Consider the following 22,174-nt stretch of genomic DNA (forward strand, 5'->3'; position numbering starts at 1 on the left):
TAATTTGGCCTTTATTTACACAGGATGGCCCTATGAGAGTAGTTTAGTCTCTTTTGCATTGCACCCCGCGTAAATATAAGACGAGGCAGAAATCCAACATTTCAACATTAATACTGGCAAATAAAGCACACACAGTAGAATGTGTTGGTGTAAAAAAAAAGGCTTGCAAACGAGCATTAAACAAAATGTAAACACAACAATAAAGGATAAAGGCATCTATGGCATCCAACTCTGATGTAACCTTTGCAGGTATAGTCAATGCTGTCAGTGTAGATTGTGAAAGCAGTGCTTTTCAAGAGCTGATACACTGATGACTGACATTGCAACAATACAAAAAACGGAAAATATAGGTTTTTGGTCACTGGCGGCCATCTTTGTATCTGACATCACCTCAGACAGACATTCAAGGTCAGCACCAAAGTATTTCTCTCCGCACATGAGACTATGAGAAAAAGCTGCAGTGTTTGATTCTGATCAGCTGTCTTGACAGGGACTGGTTTTCATTTGTGAAGCCATACTCAGCCAATAACTTTTTTTATTATCATTCCTCACTATTACATGTTTATGTGGGAGTCGGCTTTTACATGAACCTTGACAGTATTCTAAAAATGTTTTAGGAGCTCTCAATGCTTTTGCTGCGTGAACTGTCTGTGTGCCTTCTAGCAGGTGAAACTAAATGAATAATATATTCCTCTTCAGTAACAGCACCTACTACTGTGGAGAAAAGTGGGGGATTTCTTGGAAGAGTATATCCTTAGGTGCCTCTCTGCCGTTCGTGTGGGCTGCTTAATTTTTTCTATTCCCATGGTGGTATGTATTGTTAGAGTGGCAGTTGTTGGGCTCTCTGAGGCCTTTAAGCTCTCTGTTTTCCCCCTATTACTTGTGCCTGGTGGGGGGACAGACAGTTGTAGAGAGATGCGGTGTGGCGCAGCAGGGGTGGTCCCCAGATACCACAGATTCATACTTTCCACCTGACGCGCAGGATAGAGAGAACAGAGAGCTGGCAATTACTAGACTTCTCTTTATATATACTGCAATCCTGGCCAGCTCCGCTCTGCTGTACTCCACTCTGAAGGCTGTCTTAGGGCCAAGCCGGAGGTAATGAAAGCAACACACTCCTAATGGACTATTGATGTGTATGTGTGTGTGTGTGTATGTGTTTGTGGGTGTGTGTGGATGTATGAGAGGAAGACAGAGAAAGCGAGTGAGAGCGCCTCAAAGAACAAAGGAAGGAAAAGGAGACTGTAAGAAATCATTCTGTTGGCGTGTTGCTGTTTTCTGTGTTGTCTGCGTCTGAGTGGTTTTTGCTATGGCAAGAAATGTGCATCCATGTCTGTAAAGTTGCTATAAATCATCTATATAAGCCGAGTAAAACCCAGCAGAAACAGACCGACGAGTGTGATCCAACAGCCATGATGTGCCGTGCCGTCCTGCCAGCCAAGGGAAAGACAGACAGTGTCTGAGACATGAGGTCACACAAAACCAGGTGTGTTTCCATCGTCCTTCAAGCTCAAACACCAGCAGGCAGCAGCAGCTCGCTATATAAATACACTCATATACCCAAAAAGATGCAAATAACCCCAGGTGAGAAAAAACATTGGCAACTCAGAGCCCATCACATTAGGTTTCACCAAATGGAACGCGTCCCACTCCAACTGGTCGTCCATTGGCAGAGCGTGTAGGTGTGTACGCAGTTTTTTTTTTGCTTATGTGTATGTGTGTGTGTATATGTGTGTGTGTGAGAGTGTGTCTCCTTTCCCGCTGGCAGGCAGTCGGATGAATGAATGGGCGTCCACTCCTGGAGGTCCGGTGGCGCTACAGAAATAACTCCACTGACCACAGTGACCTCTGCTTGTTCCCACACAGCTTGCGTCCTGTTCTAATGGAGGTGCGTGCTCTATTTTGGGGGCAGCGGCTAGATTTATCTCACTGCCCTCTGTGTCCTGGGACGGTGACAGTGACGTGGTCGGGTGTAACTGATGCCTGCTTTTCTTTTTTTCCTTTACCTTTTTTTTTTTAACCTTGCTTCCCTGACGCAAACACACACAGGATACAATCAGTCCTGAGGTCAGTTCTGGGCAGAGAGATCACCTCGTCGTACCTCACTATTTCTGTTCACTTTCAAATGTTGACAGTAAAATTTACTCAAGATGGGCTGCTGTAATATATAAAAATCACGTGTTGTGATGCTCAACATAATGAAAGGTGTAGGAGATGGAGAGGAGTTGACTAGTGAACCACAGAAGGCAAGCCAGCTGAATTGCTTGCATTCCTCGGAGACCTTGAAGCATGATTATCCTCCTCAGCAAACTTAATCTTCATTCTGGAGGATGGGCCGGCCGGCCGAAAGGCTATGAGCTCAGTGACCTACTGTATCTGCTGAGAGGCGAAATATTATTCTTTGCAAAAGAAATGCATTTCCTCAGGTCCTGCATTAGATTAAGTTGACTGATGGCTAAACCCTGGAATCTAGGGATCCGTGAAGATAATGTGCACATCGCAAGACTTCATTCCTGAGATGGTGGAGGGCCCACTTAGATCTAGGGAGAAGTATAAAAAGAAAAAAACTAGACTTTTTTTTTTCTCTTACTGTGGAGTCTGCACACTCATTCCTGAGCTTGCCACAATAAAATTCACAAAAATGAATAAACGACTCTCCCTTCAACCAACTATTCAGCACCAAATGTTTTTCACTGGGCAGTGCTAGATTTAGCAGAAACAGAAAAATGTGATGACTTTATGAGAATAACTATCACTCACTGCAATTCCAGAAAACATCTTTACCTGATCTCCATGTACTTCACCTAATTTAGTATTTACTTAATGGCTCCTACTGCACTGAAGCTTAAGTGTTGTCTCTCACTTGTAATGTAAATGTAATAGATGGGCATGGTTGCTATGGCTTTTGGGTTGTGAGGCTGTTCAGACAAACAGCAGAAGTGGGTAAGAACACAGCCTCCCCCCGTTCATTTGAATGGAACTGCTGCTGCATTGGATAAGTTGGGGTGCTGATGCAGAGGTGTCTGGCAAACTGCATCATCCAAGAAGGAACTGCAGTGCCCAATCAAATTTGGTATCACATACAGGTAGATAACTTTGGACAGGCATTGAGTCATGAAGCCAGCTCGTCAGAAGCCAGAACATTTCACAATGAGACAAAATATGAAAGAGTTCATGGATATTTCATGGATGTTCAGCAGGATTTTTGTAACCAGCCGAGATGGATTTCTGACCCAATCTTGTTGCAGCTCCACTTTGACATTAAATATAAAAGAATGAAAATTTAAAAGAAAGAAAAAAGTTTTCCTTTACTGACTGTTATCCAGCCTGAGTGGATCCACAGAATAAAAGAGAGAGGCAAACACATCAATGAACGGGGGCTGACAACATGTCAGAGCGGGGAGGAAAAATGTTCTTCATCAGTAAAAGCAGCCTCAGGTGCTTATTTTGCTCACACTAATATTGTGTTCACTCAGCTACATCCGGTAACATAGATGAGCATTAGGAGGAGATGAGCAGGAATGCGGGCGATGCGAGCAGAGAGGAGGGGAGGACGAGCAGGGAAAGACAGGAATGAAAGACAGTGGAGGCAATGAAGATAAGAGAGAGAGAGGGAGGGACAGATGAGAGAAAGCATGAAGGAAAGGACAACAAAAAAGTGGAAGGAGAGATAGGAGAGGGAGAGAGATAGAAGGAGATCAACATGGTGGACTGGACAGCTGGGCCGGGGTCACAGGGGTCAAGCTCAGGACGCTGTCACCCAGTCAATGTCATTCTTTCATCTCGGACCGCTGCAGATGCAAAAACCTAAACTTTACTCAAATTTAACCTTCCAAATGCACAGGTTGATCCAGCGTTCACTCCTCTCTCTTCTGCTTCCCTGCACCACCCATCACTTTCTTCCCCTCTCTGCCCTGTTCCATCTGTTCCCTTTTATCTCCCTCTCTTATTCCTGTCACATTTCCCCAACTCCTAATCTATTTCTTTCTATCGCACCCCTGCTATATTTCTCTCTATTACTCTCCCTCGTTATGTATCTTTTTCTCATGGCAACTCTCCTTCATTCTGTCTCTCTCCACATTAGATGTGGTTGAGTGGAGAGCAAAGTCAATCGTTCCTGCCTAAACCCCTCCAGGAGCCCGAGCTGCTCTCCTCTGCCTAAACAAACTTTGAAGCCAATCAAAGGGCTTATATTATTTTCTGTGGAAGGGGACTGCAGCAGGTGAATACTTTATATTTCAGTGACAGATCCACTCAGAGCAGCTCCTCTCTTCTTGTCCTCCTCCTCCTCCTCCTCCTCCTCCTCCTCCTCCTCCTCCTCCTCTCTGCTAACTGTTGGCTCCGCTCATGACTGATACAGTTCAGTGGCAAAACAAACAAAGCGTGACAAATCCAGATTATTGTCTGTGGGCGAGATAAGGTTATAATGAGAAAGTGCAACGGGGGAAATTGATCCTTTTTCAGGAAGCTGTCTGATTTACTGGGGATGCCAATAATAACTTCCTGTGTGTCCTGCCTCTAATGGAGGGCAGGTGAAGTCAGAGGTGGGGGTGTTGGGGGCTGGTGAGCGCGGTTCATGCTAAGAGGACAGATTTCATTACAATGCAATATCCTGAGAAGTGCATTTGAAAGGGGGGTTTGGTGGCTAATTATTATCCATGGCTGTGTATATTGAAAAGCTGTCTGACTGTCATTGAGGATCATAAGCAGGGACAGAAATATAGCTAGTTTACACTGGGTGACAGCACCAGTGAATGAATTATCAATACATAATTGATTTGACCTTTTGTTTCAATCAAAAAAGAGGAGGGAAAACATTAGATATAAACAATTCACAGATCAGCAACCAGACATGACACGCAGACGCATCAAGGGAAAGGGGGAAAGTACCTTGGCGTGCTTTGAGAAGCAGCCATGTCTGAGACACGCTGACAGCCAAGCCACCAATCTACTTGGCTGCACGTTAAATCTACACGCCATAGGGGAGGGAAACAGGCCTGCCGACGGGCCAGTTATTAGCCAGGGGAGTGTGGGAGGGATTGCAGAAATTAACATGGATTACTCAAGTATGACTGACAGTTTCAGAAGGGCTTTTTGTGACTTACCAAGTGATTTGGGACTTGCCTTAATTCAGCGAGGGACGTTTTAATACCGTGGGCTGTCTCTGCTATCTTGGCACCGTTGCCTTGGTGAGGATGCCAATAGGGAGGGGATCTTTTTCTGCAACAGCACCCCCAGCAACAGCTCCCCCCACCCTGAGTGCCACAGGCCTTTATATTCAGCAAATAATCACGGGATGTGTGATCAAGGCCAGCACTTGGGGGTTCAGCACTGTCCTGTGGTCTATGCTGTAATGGGTTGGGTCTTGGTTTGGGAGGGAGGGAGGGAGGGAGGGGGGTCTTGCCAAACTCTGTCTTGCATAAACCTGACAGCTGCAGTGGTGCTAAAAGTCTGGGTGTCATCTGGATCTCAAACTATGAATTTGATCAGGATTTTCAAGCGCATAGTGTTTCATATTGGAAAAGCATCTTTAGTCTCAGCCACTTCTTAATGTCCAGGCCAGAGCAGCATACTTTGAAACTGAAAAGTTTCAAAAGACAAACAGCCAGATAAGGTTAGAGAGAGAGAAATGCCAGGATGCTGTATTAAAAAAAAAAAAAAAAAAAGCAGGAAAGCTTGTACATATTGCATGTTTCCGTTTGGTTCCATCTCCCAGGGCCACTGTGGCTGCTTCCTGATGTGGTTTTCATTATTTATCCAGCATCTATTGGACAATATTGAAGCCAACTCCGAGCGGTGCTGCCATATTGGCAGCAGCACAACGGAGGGAGCAACAACAACGGAAGTGAAAAAGAAGAAACTGCAGTGTTACTGCACATTCAGTCTGGACTGAATCTCTGTTTGCACAGTTAGACATTCACGAGAATGCTGGATTCATCAAAGTCTGGTGCTGTCATTTGGCAATATTCAGCACTACCTGCATGTAGCTCTGAAAAAGCACCTTATTGTTTATTTAGCTGTGGTTTTCATTGTTGACGGTGAAATTAAGTTCAATTACACAAAGAGCAGTGAGTCGCTTGAACAGAGCAGCACATACGGCGTATCAAATATTATCAATTTCCTCTCTCCCACAGCTGACATACAATATGGGATGTACATGAGATTATTCACCTGCCAAAGCCAAACAATGGCTAATGTATCTCCGGTTCGAATTAAATTTACCATAGGGTGTCATCTCTAAGCTGTTTAATGCAATGTGGGACGAAGGGCTTTAATCAGCGAGGCTCAGTGGAGCCAGCGGATTAAATCACTTTTTATCTGTGCTTCCTTTGACTTTCCCATTGCTCAGGGTTGCAGTGTAAATCATAATGCGTCCCTGTTGGGCTCATTTCAGTATGGGTCATTGCTGTAGTCACATTTCATAAATTCCATTTATTTTGCGTACTGAGTAAATCCACATCCAGTGAAAAACAATTCTCACGTCCAACTGTAAAGCAGATCATTTCTCAGAAAGAGGTTGTTGTGTCTACGTGATTGTATAGGCCAATCCATCTATGTGTGTGTATGTGGTGCTTAAATACTTTTAGATGTGCAGCACATTTATTTAAATGTGCATATGCACCCATGTCCATAGGTGAAAACTACATACACACAGTCCTGTGTGTTTTGGCATGCATGCACAACATGTACTTCATCGTGTGCTGGTACGGAGCGTGGGCATGAGTTTCTCCCTGCATGCGGGTGTATGCACACTCACATCCGACAACAGCGGCAGGGAGAGCGGCTGCCGCATTGCACAGAATAGCTAAACAGCTGTAGTGCTCCATCAGGGCTATCGATCATGTCCCTCTCTCTGAATCACAATCAGACGTGGGCAGAGCAGAGCGGCTGGAGCGGGCCTCGGTGACGGGCTTGTTGGACGACTGCGACACACTTCTCATATCAACCAGGCCTCACCAAACAAATCTGACCCGGATAGCTGATTAAATTCATATGCAAGTGTTGTAGTTGTTTCTTTCTGTAGAACTTGCTGTTGTAAGTATTCATTTCAACTTCCCGGTAAACACCATCTTTTTTTTTTTTTTTTTTTTTACTGCTGGTGTTTTGTTGCTTACACAGAATACAATAATCCACCATGTTGAAGCTCAGCAATATGGGATGTCTGACCACTGCAGGTGTTGATATCATACTTAACATACTGTACATGTCGACTCTGAGTAACTTGTAAGTATCTCCCTAATAATAATGTAACCGCTAGAAAATTAGACATGATTTCATTAAAAACTTAACTGTAAGAATAGGGAAGCTGTTTGAGTATCATTAGCTGCCATCTGCTATCATCTCCACGCACTGTATATCAACTCAACATCTCATGTAATCACAAGGAAGTTAGATGTTATTACATTAAAATTTAAACAGGAAGTGTATGGAGGCTGTCTATGGCGCCATTAGCTGCCATCTGTTAGCATCTCCACAGTCTTCTGTTCTGTATGTTCCTCCTCTCTGTGTGTCCTTGCGTTATCAGCGACCTAATGTTAACTTCCTGCCAACATGGTGGCTTCCTCTCTGTTTATTTTCCCATGGTCAGCTGAATTTAACAGATGACCTGGCACTTCCAGATATTCACTTCCTGGTGTGGGACAGCGGGGTTACAACTCAATATCCTTTATGTTTTGCCACTGGACACACCTAAGTAGAGGAGGAAAGCTTTCAAAAGACCAACCCCCATCACACACACATGTGGGCACACACAGTCACACACACGGTCACACACACGGTCACACACACACACACACACACACACACACACATCACTTGACACAATGTGATTGAGTGGCTAAGCTGGAAATGCAGACGCTTGTCAGATAAAGGCTTGAGAGGATTGGTGAATGGGCTTGGTACATTGAGAAGAGTGTGGATTTGGATGTACATGTATGCATACATGCGTGTAGGTGTGTGTGTGTATGTGTGTATGTGTGTGTCTGTGCAGACAATGTTTTAAATGCTAAATGGTGGGAAAAAAGGATCCCATTAGCATTATATGGATGTTGACATTCCTTTCAGGTCAAAGTTATTGGTGCGTGACCATATTTGTGCTTATGTGGTTTGTGTGCGTGTGTTCGTGTCAAGTCTCACACAGTGTAGTAGTCATGGCTGTCACACAAGCAAACCCATACACGTGCACCGACACGCATGCACTCGCTCACACGCACGCACACACTCCTGCTGTGCCGTGTGTGGCGGGGGCCCCCTGGGGGGTGCCGCTGAGCTGTCAAAGATGGATGGATGAAGAAGCTGCCCTGCATTGCAAAGGGCTCTGGGGAAATACCACCAACATGACACACACACACACACACACACACACACACACACACACACACACATCGACACGCACATGCAAACACTGACACAGACTCACTGTGTGTCAGCACAGATATACAGTAACTGCCTAAATTTGAATATGCACGCATGAATCAGAACACAAAAACAAATAGGAATGTGGTGAGAACACACAGCGTGCACACTTGTGTACACACACACAGCATGCACACACACACACACCTTTCTATAAAGGGATAGCCGGTGCCTCTGTGAGAAAGAGAAACAGCCCTAGGGTCCTCAGCAGAGGAACATCTGAGTTTGATAACAGAGGAATGTCCAGAGATCTCCATTTAGCAGACAGCAAGTCAACATGGACGGTGTCAGGAGACGGGAAAAAAGAACATTTCCTCGATCCCACTGCCGCCTCTGAATGAGAAATGATGGGTAAGGTATCAAAGTGGACTTTTATCTATTAGTATTCATGAACAACATACTGTAAAAGGGACCAGATCTAAAACATACCAATGTATGTAAACTTAAACATGAACTCTTTTGTTGGGGGTTATCTAAAGTTAATTTCTGAGATCTAGACATGCACCATTTAGGGATTTCATGGAAATTTCTTGATTCACTCACATATAGATGATCTAGATAGACTGTTGGCTTGTTTACAGCTTCCCTGATCATTCAAATGCTTGTGTTTCTTGCTCCGTCAGGTTTTGTATTTCACACGGTTCTCATCAGTTACGTAAGTCGGCGAAGTGTCATTAGAAACGGAAGAAATAACTGGAAAAATAAATGGTAAAAAAAAGAAAGACTGACAAGCTGCAACCGTACAGGGAACAATAATAGGTTCTGGCTATTCCAGTCATGTGTATACTCAGGCGAACAGGAAGGGGAAGGGGAGATTTCATGGACCCTTTAGGAGGGACCACAGCAGCACCAGACCAGAGCAGACCTTGTAAACTTAACCATTCTTAATTCCACAAAAGGATTTCCTCGATCAGGGCAGTAAATCTCCATGCTTGGCTCAAGCCTGAACAATCCATTAACAATAATAAAGCGTGAGCGGCAGGGAGATGGACCCTTAAAGGGGAAGGTCAGCCTGATATTACAGCTTTAAAGGTTTCCTATTACGGCTCAACTTCAATATAACCACTCACCTTGCCTTTAATGGCTGCTGGCTATGCAGTGGCTGAGCATATATGGAGATTCTAAATCCAGTCTCTTTCAGATATTACTGTATAGTGGACAGCGATTTATGGGTCTGGTTCTGTGCTGCTGGTTGGAGGTGTGAGTATTGTTAATGAAATTGCCCCGGGGGTGAAGGAGATCTCCTCGGCATCGCCCTGTCTGGCCCTCACGTCCTGCCGGGACGCTCAGGAGGCTTCGAGCGCTGCAGCACCTGGCCACGAAACTGCTTAGGCAGCGTTTTTGTCCTTATCCCGGTCTTTCCCTCTCCGCATCTCCCTTTCATATCTTTACTCTCCCTCCACCTCACGTTTCTTTTTTGCTGCCCTCACTCCCTTCGAGACTTACACTGTTTTTAACATTTCCAGTTCTTTGTCTTCGTGTGTTTCAAACTTCTGGGACAGGGACGCCACTCCGGACGCTGAATACAAGACACATTTCTCTACTAGCACCCAACGTGACACTATCTTGTCTCTACATCTGTTTCCATTTTGTGACACTTTCTTTCACCCTCTTTTCGCTGCCTGCTCTCTCCTTAGCCGGCTTGTTCCACTGTCTAGGGTGACTGCAGAAAAGAGAGATAGGAAGGAGAGAGGACACAGCAAGAGAGACCAGGAGCAGGAGAGGAAAGAGGGGAGAGTGCAAGCTCTTAAGTAGATTGCAAAGAACAGCACAGAGGCATGAGTGTGAATATTAAGCGATTTTCTCCTGCCCGAGAAGTTCCAGCCTGCAGCAGCAGCACCACCAGGGAGAGAGAGATGGTGACAGAGGAAGAGAGGGAAGGAGAGAGAGAGAGAGAGAAGAGACCTATAGAACCGTCAACTATCCAGCCATAGTAAGACAGCTACCTTCAGGTGTCAGAAACAACGGTGTACACAATCTATCAAGCTGTCCGGCAGATCAGAGATGAGAAATTACCATAATTGAATTAGAAAGGAGGTTTCTCATTGCAAAGGTGATGATTTTCCAAGAAAGAAAGGAAAAGGGGTGACGCGAGAGTAATGTAAAGCAAAAGGAGAGGAGACTCACCTGGAATGCCTGGCGGGGTTTTCAGGTATTTCCCATTGAAATGCTGTATCACTACTTCACATTTCTCTGTGGACTCCATCCTGCAACACAGAGGGATACATTCACATGTTTAATTGAACAATATTTGAAGCAGAGGTTGACCGATCATTTTATAGTTGAAAAGAAAATATTTTAATAAAATGAATACGCTTAAATTTGACAATAAATGATGACACATGAGGAAAATATCGCTCCGATGACACATTGGTCATAATAGGGAGTCACTGACTAGACTGTGTCCGGCTGGCTGGTTATTATCATTCTGATCATTCCAAAAAAAACCAATGAGACTATCCAGAGTCTGTCTGTCTGTCTGTCTGTCTGTCTATCTGCTGCTGAACGCCACTGACTGCATGAGTCAGAAGTTCATAATGAAATTCAGCGTTTGCAGGGAATGAGTTGTTACACAGCCTCTCGCCCTGCCTAATAGAAAAGAAAAATGATAGAAAGACAGAGCGCAGAGGTAAAATGGATGCAGGGATGCAGAAGAGAAAGGAGAAGAAGGGATATGAGAAGGTACGGAGGAGGTAGAAATGGGTGATTTGCATTGAGTGAGGGAGGGAGGGAGGGAGGGAGGGAGGGAGGGAGAAGCCAACTGACTCTATTGCCACTGGATCAAACGCTGTGTGGGCCGAGCAGCTGACCAGGAGGTGGGCTCTGATCTCTCACATCACACACAGTCACAGACACTAATATCCATACACACAGCACATCAAAACATGAACATACGTATATCAAACACATTCCAAATGGACAAAATGTTCTGTATGCATTATCACCCTGGAGTGGTTTTTGACCAAGTCACACAGACACACATACTGTACACACACAATCAGTCTTAATAGAATAACAAAACTGTTTATAACTTGAGGAAAACGGGGCAAATATGTTAATTTACCCTTTGTATAGACTTAAAATGAAGCAGATTTTGCCAGTTTTGACTTTTAAAAATATCTTTCCCTCTAAATGACACCCAGTCGGTGAAGTTTGTACACTGCTGCCTTCATTAAAAAGTGCATCTCTGTATGAGCTCAACTCCTCAGCTTCTTTCCCTCACCCTTTTATGGTACCTGTGAATATGACGCTGATGTAGCACTGGTTATTTACATTCAAAATTCATACATTTCTCATGAATTTCCTCACAACTGATCATATTTGGACTCATAAGTCTTGTGGGGACATTCAGGCCATAAAGTCGTAGTGCGGCCTACACTGTGACTGATTTTTTTTTCTGTGCTTGAGGGAATTTATCCTTTACATCATTTGCACACATTGTTCATATGTCACCATGTATTCTTTAGCATAAACATACAACGTATGAGAATGGGAAAGTTTTTAAATGCAGGCCTGAGTGGCTCCTACGCCCTTATGGTAATGCTATTGGAATGTGCAGAATTCATTGCTTTCCAGATTTTTATGCTTCATCCGCTCTCACCTCCTCGAATACTCATATCATCCTGTCAGCCTCTCACTTCTCCATTCTCTGTCTCTCATCCTTTTCCTATCTCTACCTTCATCTTTCTTTCTTTTTTCTTTCTTTCTTTTTTTTTTACCATAGCTTCTTTATCGCTCTCTCTCTCTCATCCATCTTACTCCCGGCCCGTCTGCACCTCTTCTTTTTGACGTCTCTCTCATTCCTCCCCGTCTTTCAACCTTGGTCATTTCCTCCATCTTTCACTGTTACCCTCACTCCCTCATGCCCCATCTCTCTCACTTTTCATGCCCTCCTTTCCTTCCCTCTCTGTCCATCCTTTTGTTTCTCTGTTACGCCCTTCCCAGTTCCCACATAAACATCTTTCTCCCTTTTCCTCTCCCTATACTTCTCCTGTAATCTCACATCCTGGCCTCATCCATCTCTCGCTAACCCTCTGTGCACCCTTTTCTTCATCACCCTCTGTCCTGCTTGTTACAGGGACACATGATACAAACCAGTCTTTTAATTTGCACTATTTATTTTCCTCCTTTAATCATGCCAATGTAGTTTTATTGGATATAAATAAATGTACTGTACAGTAGTGTGTTTGTCTTTATATATAATATGCATTTATGCATGAACACAATTCATTATGTGTTTGTACACACTCCGTGTTCATACACACTACTGCACTTCAACAGTTTCACAAACATGCCAGTAACCCCTCCACAATGCTTTCACTGTAGCAGGCAGCTCAGTGACACAGAGAGGATCTGCACGAAGCAGCTAACCTCTTTATCTCTTTCACTCATGCCTAACAACTCAGTACACTGTACAAGTGCACACTCCACTAAGTGCTTTGAAATAATGATTTATGTGGTTTTGTGCTCCATCATCTGAACAAAAGATGTTTTGCGATTATTTCTTGGGAGGTTCTTGCTGCCAGTCTGGGCAGGCGCTTGAACGCACCACCCTTCTCCAAAGCTGCTTCCGACTAGACACGTTGATGCTTCGCTTCTCCCGCTATTCCCTAGCGCTCTCCATCCGGCTCCCCTCTGGCTATTCATTGTTTGCCTCCTTCAGTCTTTCCAGCAGTACCACAGGTAGGTACTAGACAGAAAACAGGTGGGCAGACAAGGAGTAAATATGTCAGGCAGGCTGCTAAGCAGTCAGCGAGAAACAAACCGGTCAGCCGGGCTGTCTGTTGGTCAATCAGACTGTTGTGGTAGCCAGGCAGGCAGTCACCGAGGCAGCCAGGTAGGCGGTAAGGTATTGTGGCTGTTCTCTGTGTTCTCTGTGTGCTGCTGGTTAACCCTCTATGGTACGCATTATGATCCCAGTTGGTAAAAAAATGTTTTGGGTGTTTTTTTGTCTTAAAATAGACCAATTAAACATAATCAAGAGAAATTTTCATAAAATATTATTTTTTTAGTAGTTTTTAGGGTTCGTTGCCATACGGCAACACCGTACGATAGTGGAAAGTAATGAAAATAATAGTTTTGTCTAAAATAGTAATAACATTTATTTTAAAACTCATGTTATAGTCTCAACAATCCCCAGTAGCCTGAACAGTTAAGAATGCATCTCATTTGAAAGTAAAAACCATTTAAAAAGACATTTTTCACTGCACTTTTACCCTCACTATCCTCGCTGTGCTCACCATCTCCACTGTCCTCATTGTCTCCACTGCCCTCGCTGTCTCCACTGTCCTCATTCTCTGGCTCATAGTCTTCATCATTCTCACTGTCTTCATATTTCACTCTCTCCTTGCTATGTTGCCAGCTGCTCATATTCTTCAACACTGAATGCAATTGCTATTAACTTTACTACAACAGTCAAATGTGTATCTGTCAAATTGATGGACCTGAAAAAATAACTAAATGATTCTACATGGTTGTGGAGCCTGAGTCCATAAAGTTTACAATATTATTTTGAAGAATTCAGGCCTATAACTAAATACAAAATGTTATCAACATGCCAGGCTAGCAATTCATAGTGGTACGGTGTTGCCATATGGCAACATACACATTTGAACAATTTTCTAATATTTAATGATCAAGTACGGTGCAATAAACTACAGAATAATGAACTTAACTAACCTATTATTGAGTATATATTTTTTTCCCAGTTGAAAAATGTCATTAAAACACTATTTTAGATCATTTTTGAGGGGTCAAATGGCGAGGCTCCTCCCTGTGAAGACGTCTGCAGAAAAGGGCTTCAAAATGGCCTCCAGTAGGTCATGTAACAAATTTAAACACTGCTATTGGTTTACTTAGAACCCCACCTATCTTTTAATGCATTGCAACATAATTGGGTATGTATTGTCTGTGTGTAGAAGGCTTAAAATCGGTTTGTTGCCATATGGCAACGCCGTACCATAGAGGGTTAATGGCATCAGGTGCTGCTGTCTGCAATGATTAGTGCTGGGGCTGGAGTAATGGGCTCTGATATCAGTAATGGATCAGCCCACAAACACTTAGCTCAGTTTACTCTCTCTAATGCCCCTCATGGCCCAACCCTCAGCAGCTGTCTGTCTGTCTGTTGACACAGCTAACACCAGCTCTACAATTAATAAAACACATTGATTCTTCTTCTTTCTCCTTGCATCTCGGTCTGGCTTCTTTTTCTGACCTGTACTTCAATTACCATTGTTCTCTTTTGTTTTCTAGATTCATGCATAAACAACAAAACCTTTTGTAATTCTTCTGTTTAATCCTTATCTAACCAAAACAACACTCGCTCTCTCCTCACGTCGTCTCCCACACACCCACACTCACTTTCTATTCCTCAGTCTTTCTCCGTCACATAACACCTTCCCCTTCCCATCTCCTGGTTTTTCTCTTTCTAATAACCTCTATGATTAGTTCTTTTTACCTGGCTATTGTTTCACACTCGTGTCCCTCTCTCTCCTGCTGTCTCACTCTCCCTTTCCATCATGCCTCTTCCTCCTCCCACGGAGGGCTGCTTGAACAGGTGGCCTGTGGCAGGTTGCTGCTGTGCTCTGCTTGTTGGTCTGCAGGAGGCTGCCTACCTGTCTGTGTGTGTACGTGTGAGAGTCTGCCTTTTACATGTGTGTGTTGGCAGACGCGCGCACTTGCACGCACATGTGCTTATTCAGGGGTGTGCAGGCATGTGTAGCGGCCTATCTGTGCATATGCTTATGTTTGTGCATAAATGCCTGTTTATATACGTGTGTACGTGTGTGTTTGTGCTTGTCTGTCCTGCTGTAACCCCCAGTAATAGAGCAGGGAATAGGAGAGGAGTTCAGCCAGAGCAGGTGATTAAGAAAAATCCCTGCAAGATGGCAGTTCTGTGGCCGTCAGTGGCCTCCTCTGGGTAAACAAGGGAGGAATCTGTGGAGAGGAATGAGAGCCTGGTGGCTGCTGCCGAGGACAAGGACAGAGCGGTTTATGACTTTGGGGGATTAACAAGCAGAAGTGGAAACTTTTCTAAGTAGAAAAAGAAATAAACTGTTCAGTGATAGGCTTGGTGGTGGAAATAGAGCAGCCCTGACTATACTGTATGGACAAGGGGTAATTGGCGCTGGTATCCATGAAATGTGTGCGAATGCATAAGCACAAGCATCCACTCAAACACGCACACATTAGAGCACGCAATTGGATGCACAGGCATAAACAAAGACAGACTCATCCACTAACAGACGCACTGTCAAACAGGCTCAGGAAAGAAACAAATCACCTTTAAAAGTTTCTGTTGCCTGGAGGCAGGGTTCACCTGACGGGCGTCTTTATAGAGTGAATGTGTGCATGGGGTGCACAAGTGGGTGCCTGTGTGTCAGTGCACTTGTATCTGTTTGTGTGTGCACATCCATCGATGCATTTCCTGGTGTGTGTGTGTGTGTGCACTACTTAGGTCAAACCCATGCAAAAAAAAAATCTGTCCCAGCTACTAGACCATAGAGTAAGAAAGGAGAAGCATTTGACATAAGCGTAGTGTGAGCACACTGCACTTGCATTAATAGGTGCAGCAAGGGAATATATTGGGGAAATATTCCACCTTTAAACTGATCATTATCGTTGCATACCTGGCAAAACCAACGCCTCTGCTGACCCCGTTGGCATCCCTCAGTATCCTCGTGGAGATGACGTGACCCAAGGGTTTCAGCATGTTCTCCAGCTCCTGCTCGTCCATAGACACCGGCAGGTTGGAGATGTACAGGTTGGTGGGGTCTTGCTCTTGTTGCTGAGGGTTCCGGGATTTGAAGATCAGGTGGGGAGGAGAGAGGAGAAAGGAGAGAGGGGACAGAAAATATGGTATGAGGAATAATGTATCATCATCAGTCACAGGAATTGTGAAATATGCATCAGCCTTGTGTCATGAGGCATCACGGAACACATAACAATGCTGCCATCAGTGCAACCAATCCCTGGCTGAACTCACATGATGTCTGGCCTTTCTGACACTACCACATTCATCTGTTCAACATGCGATATGGATACATCAATAGTTCATTGTGCTGGCTCCGTGTGTGAAAGAACATGAATATACGAAGTCTTTATTAACATCTTCCGTGCTGTATATATTTTTAACAAGAGCTTGTATGGGGGCTTCTGGGTCTGTTTGTTCTACACCAGTTTTCAAGTGTGAAGAATCAGGAGAGAGAAGGACAGAAACATAGAAAGTGAAACTGTGTAGTGTGTATTGTACAGCAGTGTTTTCTCTGTAGTGCCTTGGGGCTGCTCCTAGCTGGGTGAGGCTGCACAGCTAGTGATGGTTTGAGCCTCGGGTAGCTGAGGGCCCAGTGCGCTCTACAGTGAAACAGCTGGAAACAACAGCCATGGTCCCAACAGTCAACCAGCCGCAGAGGCAGAGCTCACAGCTCACAGCCACCATGTACGTCACCCAGTTATCCATATATCCATCCCTCGACTCAGTCATTCTCTAAATTGAGCATGAAACAACATCGTGTCAGCCTTATCTCCAATTATGTATCTATATGATGCTGTATGCATATTTTTTCCAACATAACAATTTACATTCACTCCATCCTCCAACCCAGGTGGTAAGTAAACAATCAGGCAGCCAGATTCTGATCTGCTGTCAGTTCTCATCCCGTCACATCTACAGTATGCAACATCCACCTCTCCAAAACCTTCTGTGCAACGTCTGTCAGGACCATCAGGTTAAAGTTATGAAGAATAATAATAACAGAAATCATTCATACAAAAAATGAATGTTGTTTGTGGCCAACATCATGAAATGAGTGTTTGAGCACAGCCATACTGTATTTCGAAAAGATTCACATCCACTTCAGTCAACAGATGCATGTCACTGACCTAGTACCGCCTACAGTACTTCAAACTTGAGGTCCATTCATTTCAAGTCACTCCCATGGATGATGCTGATAGCTAAACTGATGATTTTGACATGATCTGCCATTATGACTTATATGTAATACATACAATTTAACATCATTCTTCCAATAACAGGCTCTCTGAGTGCTACAGTTTAATTCACTTTTGATGAATAAAATGAAGAGGATGGTACTAACAAGGATCAATGCCATGAAGAATCGCAATATTCTGTGTGATGGTTTGGATCTACAGTACTGTATATCTAATAATAAGGGAGGCTTTGAATCTAACAATAGCAATTCAGCAAGACATATATCTATAAAAAATATAAGAATATATTAGGCCTAATGTTAAAGAAAAATGTCACATTAGTTCGGGAGGGTAGGCTGTATCGGCTGAAACCAGTCTCATAGGATTTAAAAACTGGTAGAAATAGGAGAAGAGAAACAAGAACAAGAAGGGAAAGTGTTGATTAACTCTGACTGGAAAGAAAACGAATAGAGCTGGGACAAAACTAAAATTTTCTGTATATGTATTTCTCCTTTAAAGCTCAAGCAGCCTTATAATCTGTCAGTAGCACCACGTTCAGTTGATTTGCGCTCAAAAAAGATGAGAAACGTCAAGTTTCAGTGATCTATTCCACACACATATGCAATATGCTAAACAGCGACTTAAGAAGTCTGCGTTCTTCACAGTTGGAGAGTCTTTTGTGGAGATGCACAACTGTGTAGAACTGTGGGTACAGTCGCAGGTAAACAATGTCTTTGAGGATCTTTACAGACTCTGTGCTTTGCCACAGGCAACACTGTCTCACTCTGTCTTGTGTTTTGCTTTCTGTTGACGGCAGAGGAAGAGGTTAAGGAGGAGGAGAGGAAGTGCCTCCACCGGCGTCCTGCCTCCATCTCTCCATCTGTCAGAGGAGAAGACTGGTCCCTCCCCTGATTAATTAGCCGTCTTATCTGACAGGACATGTTTGATCTGATTAAAGCCTTCGGGAGAAAAGCCGGTGCCCGATGTGAAAGCAGGAAAACTGTGGCTATTTTTCCTTTAACCAGGAACTCAATTACCCAACTTCACGGCGAACTAAACTCCTCCTTCTTCTGCAGATTTGTCACATTTACGTGCTTCAGAGCGAGCGGGAACGAGCTCACAGGAGTTTGTATAACACAGGATTTGGCAGTGAATGAGGCTTAATTAAATCTGCCCGTAAAAATCTACTGTACACGTGTCACTCTGCTGCTAAGTCCCTTTTGCTGTGTGTGGCTGTGCAGCTGCGCTTCCCTTTGAGTTTCACTGGATGTGTGAGGCGATGTTTTTCAGGATTATGTCAAATAGGCTTCGTATTCCAGTGCAGACAGGAGGTCTGGATCAAAGAGTTAACTGACTGACTCACTTACTGGGCTAAGTCAATGATACAAGACTCTGTGTGTGTGTGTGTGTGGACGTGAATGAAGGCACATTCTCCCGTAAGCGTGTGACAGTGTGTGCGGTGAAAGAGTACGACAGAACGTGAAGCAGTAATTTGTGTGCGTGGGCTAATAGTAGAGAGCTCCTTTTTACAGGGGGGGATTAACGTGGGGAGGCCTCGTCTATGCACGGCCGCCTTCACTTTTCTCTTTGATGACGTTCCGCACCACAAAGCCCTAAATACCCAGATGAGAAGGTTACGTGGAGGAGTGGAAATGGGAGCATTTTGACGGGAGGTGAGATGGGCTGGCCCGTTCCACAAGGAGATTTAATTTCCTTTAATGTCAGCCTTCGCACACGCTCTGCTGTCAGGCTATGAATGAAACGGTAATTGAGGTGTGTGCGCTTTGTGGGCACCTGTGTATAAATCCTATCTCAGAGTAATTATGCGTGTGCATTGGATATATAGACTGTAATATTGTGCCGAGGTATGTATTGGCTTTTTTTTTTGCTTTTATGCGCCTATGTCTCCCAGAGGTGTAAGAACGCCTGGCCCTCGTGGGTGTGTGCGCGACGGCAGTTGTGTTGTGTCCCCTCGCCATTGACCAGCGTTGAAGAAGGTTAATGGAAAGGCTCCAGGCTGCGTTGGGCCTTTGATGAGCATAATTCCTTCACCTTGCCACCAGGAGGACAGGAGGAATCCAACTGTGCGTGTGACAGGAGGAGGAGGGGGGTGGGGGAGGGCAGCCGACGTGTCATTTCCTGCTGACGGATGGCCCCCTTGCTAGAGCTGACAGCCCCGTAGCAGTTATTTCATTTCGACACCCTGCTCTGTTTACCTCACTGTAATTTCTGAGAACATTACCATGCCACGGGGGAGGGGGGAGGGAGAATCAGCAGAGAGGGAGAAAGAAAAAAACAAAAAAAAACAAGACGGCAAGGAACTGGGAAAAAGGGGGGGAAAAAAAAGAAGTAGATCACAGTGCAAAAGGTGAAAGAGTGAAAAGGTAAGAAAGAGGGAGTAGGAGAGAAAGACGGAGGCGAAGGCGGCCGACATGACAGGCAGATATAACACATTAAAGGAAGCCCTTGTTGCCTTCTGACAACGCTTGAGGGAAAAGAGACGTTAACCGTCAGAAGTCTCACGTTGCGCCGATGGGGCTCTCAGGGCTGTATCCATTTAACTGATAAAAGTTAGACAGATAGATATGTGTCTTGACTGGGGGCACTGCATCTGACGTCGTGCTGAGGCTCACAATTGCCCTCACTGTCTTTCCAAACGCTCGCTCCTTTCTCCTACACCGGATCCTTTCCCCCCATTCTGTCTTTCTCTCCCTTCTTCATACCACTGACCTCTCCATCGCCTCCTCCTCCTCCAACTCTTCCTTTCACCCCAGGACACTCACTTCCACCTTCTCCTTTTTCCCAATCATCCCGCTATACCTCCCTTCATTTTTCCAGTCCATTCCTGCTCATCAGCTCTTCCCACCACTGTTGCCAATCACCCATCACCTCCACTCTTCATCCTTGCTTCTTTCTTTGTCTTTCTCCCTCTCTATCCATTCAGCTTGCTCAAGAGATTAAAGCTGTATGTGTAATTGGCTCTACAGGGCTTCGCCGCCGTTCCTTTAAGCGCCGATACACTCTTTGACGAGGGGGTGCGCTTGTGGTTGCCAGTCCTTATTATAACCCCCTGCTCTATTCACTTCCCTCAGGTATGCCACTCTGGCCTGTTGTGTGACTAACCAGCAGCCTGAAGGAGCACAATTAAAGCTAAAGACAATGGGGGTCCATGTTGTCTGGTTGGTGAAAACTGCAAAGAGGCAGCAGCTGCTTGGTTGCTGCTGCTGCTGCGAGGGTGTGTTGCTGACAAGTATGCTGACAAGTTTGTTTGGGGGAGGGAGCGTTACTGTGCTCTTGTATATAGGTTGAGGATCTGTACTCAGATCTTGCTGTGGGAGCCTGAGTCTGCAGAATGCCTTCAAAAAGACAAGCAGGCCAACCAAGTGGAAGGAAGTAGAAGGGGTGGGATTCAGGATAAGGGAGTTGGAAAGGAGAGAAGCATATGATCGCATCAACTCACTTCAAAAGCTCGAGTTTAATTTGTGAGGAGCCAGAGAATTCAGAGACAAAAAGGTAGCACTACAAAGGAGCCATCACTCTGTTTCCTCGACACATTCGGCCTATTATCGTGCCCCCTCTGTGACAATCGACTACAAGTCCTATCCACATCCAAACCTCTACACTGTGCCCCCATCACGGCCTGTCTCTATCCAGCAGATACACACCATATACCTGTCAGGACAGACAAGCTGCAGGGGCCTTGAAACCAGAGGTGTACACAATGTTTCACAGTCAGGCTGAGACTGTGGTGGGAATATTTGATTTTGTAAGATGCTGTGCATTAATCAAACAGACAAAACAGTTTCACACACAGGTTCAAAGTGTGTTTTCTGCAGTGGCTACTTTCATTTACAAAGGGCAGAATCTATGGACTTGAATTTCCATTACAAAAACACGCTGAGACACGCAAACACAGATTATAATCCGATATAAACCAAAATATGTCCAACCTGGACCCGTTAAATCACAGAGCAGCATGTTACAGAGCAGAAGAAAGAAAGACGACAAGAGTGCAGGCTGGTAATGCGTGAGGTCCTTCTGCTGCTCACCGGGGGAGAGGAGGGGGGGGGGGGGAGGGGGGGGTTGAATGACGAAATCCACATTCCTGATTCAAACCTTCTGTTGGAAACAAAGGGCTGCGAGGCAAAAGATCTGCGCCATCACTCAGGGCGGCCATCTTCAGCCCAATTACCATATTACGTCTGAACAAACAGCCTAAAACACCTGTCACTTAAACGTGGATTTAATAGCGCGGCGATAAACAGGTGTTGGCAGGGGTTTAAGATAAAGGCCGCAAACATACCATGGAGGAATACATTTGTCAGTGCTTCAGGAATTGAATTAAACTTCATTTTTTTTCTGTAACAGATATCATCTCTCCTCTAATTCATAATTTGAATCACCTCAGTGGGCAGCCCGGCTGTAATCGCTTTGGACTGAGGGTTGGAGAGGAAGCTCTGGTTGTGCTTCTAATGAAATGTTGCACAAATATTCAACTTATCAGCGCATGTTTCCCTGTGTGTGACCATGTTCCTGTGGATGGGAGAAGACGAAAGAATTAATAGAATACCAGTTACCCTTCAGACATCCTAACACTTCATTGCACCGATCCAGAGGTATGTCAGAGTGCTCTGAGCACCACTAGAGGGTATAGGGCACTGACTGGATGTAAATACTGTATAAGCAGCAACATGACAACCAGCAGAAACTGGCACCACATTGTCAACTTGTACCTGAAGAATGTGTTAGCACCAGCCTTTGTCGGAGTGTAGAAATGTTTTCTACTTCAACTAAGGTAGAAGCTTCTTTTTTTTTGCAATATTTTGGCATT

The 22,174-nt window shown here is 44.6% G+C and overlaps 1 protein-coding gene across 4 annotated transcripts in view; it reads right to left on the reverse strand.

Moving 5' to 3' along the window:
• The window catches only part of LOC310993609 (RNA-binding motif, single-stranded-interacting protein 3), a gene marked incomplete at both ends in the record, with an annotated part of 259,796 nt that overhangs the window by 50,119 nt on the left and 187,503 nt on the right, over positions 1–22,174 (reverse strand). For all 4 annotated transcript variants that reach the window (XM_083982008.1, XM_083982009.1, XM_083982010.1 and 1 more), the window contains 2 exons: positions 10,543–10,622; positions 16,044–16,201. In XM_083982008.1, coding sequence (XP_083838134.1) covers positions 10,543–10,622; positions 16,044–16,201 — 238 coding nt within the window. The remainder of the gene's footprint in view (positions 1–10,542; positions 10,623–16,043; positions 16,202–22,174) is intronic.

Source organism: Trachurus trachurus (assembly GCF_905171665.1).
Source record: "Trachurus trachurus genome assembly, chromosome: 11".
NCBI lineage: Eukaryota > Metazoa > Chordata > Actinopteri > Carangiformes > Carangidae > Trachurus > Trachurus trachurus.